The sequence below is a fragment of the Fulmarus glacialis genome, unplaced genomic scaffold (genome assembly GCF_000690835.1).
Source record: "Fulmarus glacialis isolate BGI_N327 unplaced genomic scaffold, ASM69083v1 scaffold553, whole genome shotgun sequence".
In the NCBI taxonomy this organism is placed as follows: Eukaryota; Metazoa; Chordata; class Aves; order Procellariiformes; family Procellariidae; genus Fulmarus; species Fulmarus glacialis.
Window position 1 is genome coordinate 29,880 of NW_009200771.1, and position 2,637 is coordinate 32,516.

General features: G+C 46.1%; 1 protein-coding gene across 2 annotated transcripts in view; it reads right to left on the minus strand.

The window, feature by feature from the left end:
* A1CF (APOBEC1 complementation factor) overlaps positions 1–2,104 on the minus strand; it is a 21,622-nt gene extending 19,518 nt beyond the window's left edge. For both annotated transcript variants that reach the window (XM_009573697.1, XM_009573696.1), the window contains exon 1: positions 2,006–2,104. In XM_009573697.1, coding sequence (XP_009571992.1) covers positions 2,006–2,104 — 99 coding nt within the window. The remainder of the gene's footprint in view (positions 1–2,005) is intronic.
* Between the last annotated feature and the right edge of the window lie 533 nt (positions 2,105–2,637).

Below are 2,637 nucleotides of genomic sequence, written 5' to 3' on the forward strand. Positions count from 1 at the left end.
CCTTCCTTCCTTCCTTCCTTCCTTCCTTCCACCTCCTTGCTTTCTCTCCTTCCCTCTCGCTCCCCTGTCCTGCAGCAATGCCCTGCTCCCGGAGGAGCTGGGACTCTGGTCATTTCTCTATTTTTGGCTCCCTGATCATTTCTGTAGTCATTTCCCACTCTGGGATTATTCCAGGCAAGTGAGCGCCTGTAGGGCTGACCTAAGAGGAAGGCCTGAAGCACGTAAGCAAACAGGGATCCTTGCAGGAAAATAAGAATATACCAGGAGCTCTTTCCGTTTTCCTGAGCCTATAACAGGCCCTGAATTATCCATGCTTATTCCTGTTTTGCAAATGTTTTCAGCATAGTGATGGAGTCATGGGGACATTTGAATTTATGAATGAGTTCTTATAGCAAATCTAACAGGAAGACCGTGATGTTTAAGGCTATTTTTCTGCCCCCAGTTTGGCTGAACTTTGAGCAGGTCGCTGGTGTGGGATTTTTTTGTCTCTCAAGCCATTTGTTAGGTGAAGACAAAAAGTGATGGTTGTGTTTTGTGTTGTTGCCATCATCTGCAATCTTCACCGGCGTGTCAGCTGGAGGAAAGCTGAGCTCATCAATAATGATCTGAAAATGGTCAGAGGAGTCTTACTGTCCCACTTTAAGCCAAGTGAGAGACAACCAAACCGTTCTTTTTTTTTTCATTTTGTCGATGTCTGTGGGAGCTGCTGTGCGAGGAGGCACAGCAAGAAATAAAGTCTTCCCTCAATCTGCAATGGCTTCGTTTGTGGCTTGAAGGCAAGCATCTCAACAAACTCATCTTGACAAAGGTCTGGAGGGAAGGAGGACTTCATCATCCACTTCACAAAGATGAGTGACCCTGGTGTGCATTGAGGAAGAAGGTGTTTGGCTGCACCAATAGATAGGTTGGAAGAAAAGCCCAAAGAGATGTGGAAAAGGAAATTAGGAGGAAAACAAAAAAAGATAAAACAGTAAGCTTGGAATGGAAAAGTTAGGGAGAAAGAAGTTGTTGGGGGGGGTGTGGGGGCTGGGGATTGAAACCTGTGGTTTAGGAATGAGCCAGACATGATAGTATGAAAAACTGAAGACAAGGATAAAGAAAGCCACAGTAAATATAAGACATAGATAAGTTATTTATCTTCTGGGTCAGGTACAGCAGAGAGCCTCCTCAAGGGCAACAAACCCAGCTGCTGGCCTGCTCCTGGGGCGCACACAGGATTTAGGGCTGTAGGAAAATGCTTTTTCCCAGGAGTCTCGGTTTTTGCTTTGGGCTGTTGTGCCCTCTAGTGCTATGCAAAGCAAGGCAAAGTTCAAGGCAGGCACCTGCCTAAAATTCAGTGTTTTCAATTACTTCTTCCAGGATGCAAGGTCGGCCCAACGCTTTCGAAAAATTCGCTTGTTTTGGTCATGCTAACTGAGAAAGACTTCTTCAGATGGCTTTTGAAGGACATGCCCAGTCTCCTCCTGCCCTAACCAGAAGAGGCTTTGCGCTTGGAGACCTTGAAGACTAAACTGGGAGCAAACCTTTGGTGTTCGGGCAGGTGAGGCACCGTCCTCACGTGCACTTGTAGGTGAGCGAGGCTCTGTACAAAAGGCAGATCTGGTGGTGACGTGTTGGACTTCCTATGGCCAACCCTGGACCTACGCTCTTCTGACACTTTGTTTAGTGGGTTTTCTTTGCTACGCTACCACTGCAGCCGTGGCTTTGAGACAGCAATCCCAACCTTCCCCAACATTTAGCAATGCTCAGGTTTTTTTCTTCCACCCTTATCATAATTTGGCATCAGGCAAAGAATTCCTGGAGTAATAAGATCCTGCTTCATAAAAGACAGCATCTATTACACATAGTTCTGTTCAGCACATATGTTAGAGAAAAACAGAGAGAAGAAGAATGAGCAAGGAGCGCTTCATGCGGACAGATTCGCTGCTCAAGCCCCCGATGCAACGCATCGCTTCAGGATGAAGCCAGACACTGCGCACAAAAGGACGTGACCGTGAGTTCCTACCTGGATCAAATTATATCCCGTTCGCTGAATTAACGCACGGAGGGCGGCTTCTTTCTGTGTGCCGGTCAATCCATCCCCGGATTTGTGATTTGATTCCATTGTGAGTGATTATCAGCAAAAAATCAGGTTAATTAGGGGTGCTCACTGCAATCAAATTTAAGATAAATTAAATAAATTAATACGGCTAGGAGGAGAAAGTCCACCCTCCTGAGAAAGTTAACAGGATTGTTCTTCCTAAATCAGTTATTTTGAGATAAAAACAAAACAAAACACCACAGACCGTGGAAAAAGCAAAAATATCCCCCTCACGTTGCATGAAAATAAATAGCATTTAAACCCACAGCCAGATTTTGGACAGCACTCCAGTGAGACGCAGAGGGACATATCGGTGCAGGTATCCTAGCAGGGAAACACGTGTAAGATGCCTACTCCTGCGCTGAGCACGCGACGATGAGTCCTTCATGCCGTGGACTCCCGTTGATGCTGGGAAGGGAACCTTGTACAAGCCGTGTCCGGCACTTTATGAGAAACAAGACCCAGGTCCAGATTTGGCCTATTTTTAAAAATCAAGAACAAGGGAGAACTTCAGATCTGTATCTAGCTTCAGGGCTGGAACAACCTTGGGTTCAGAT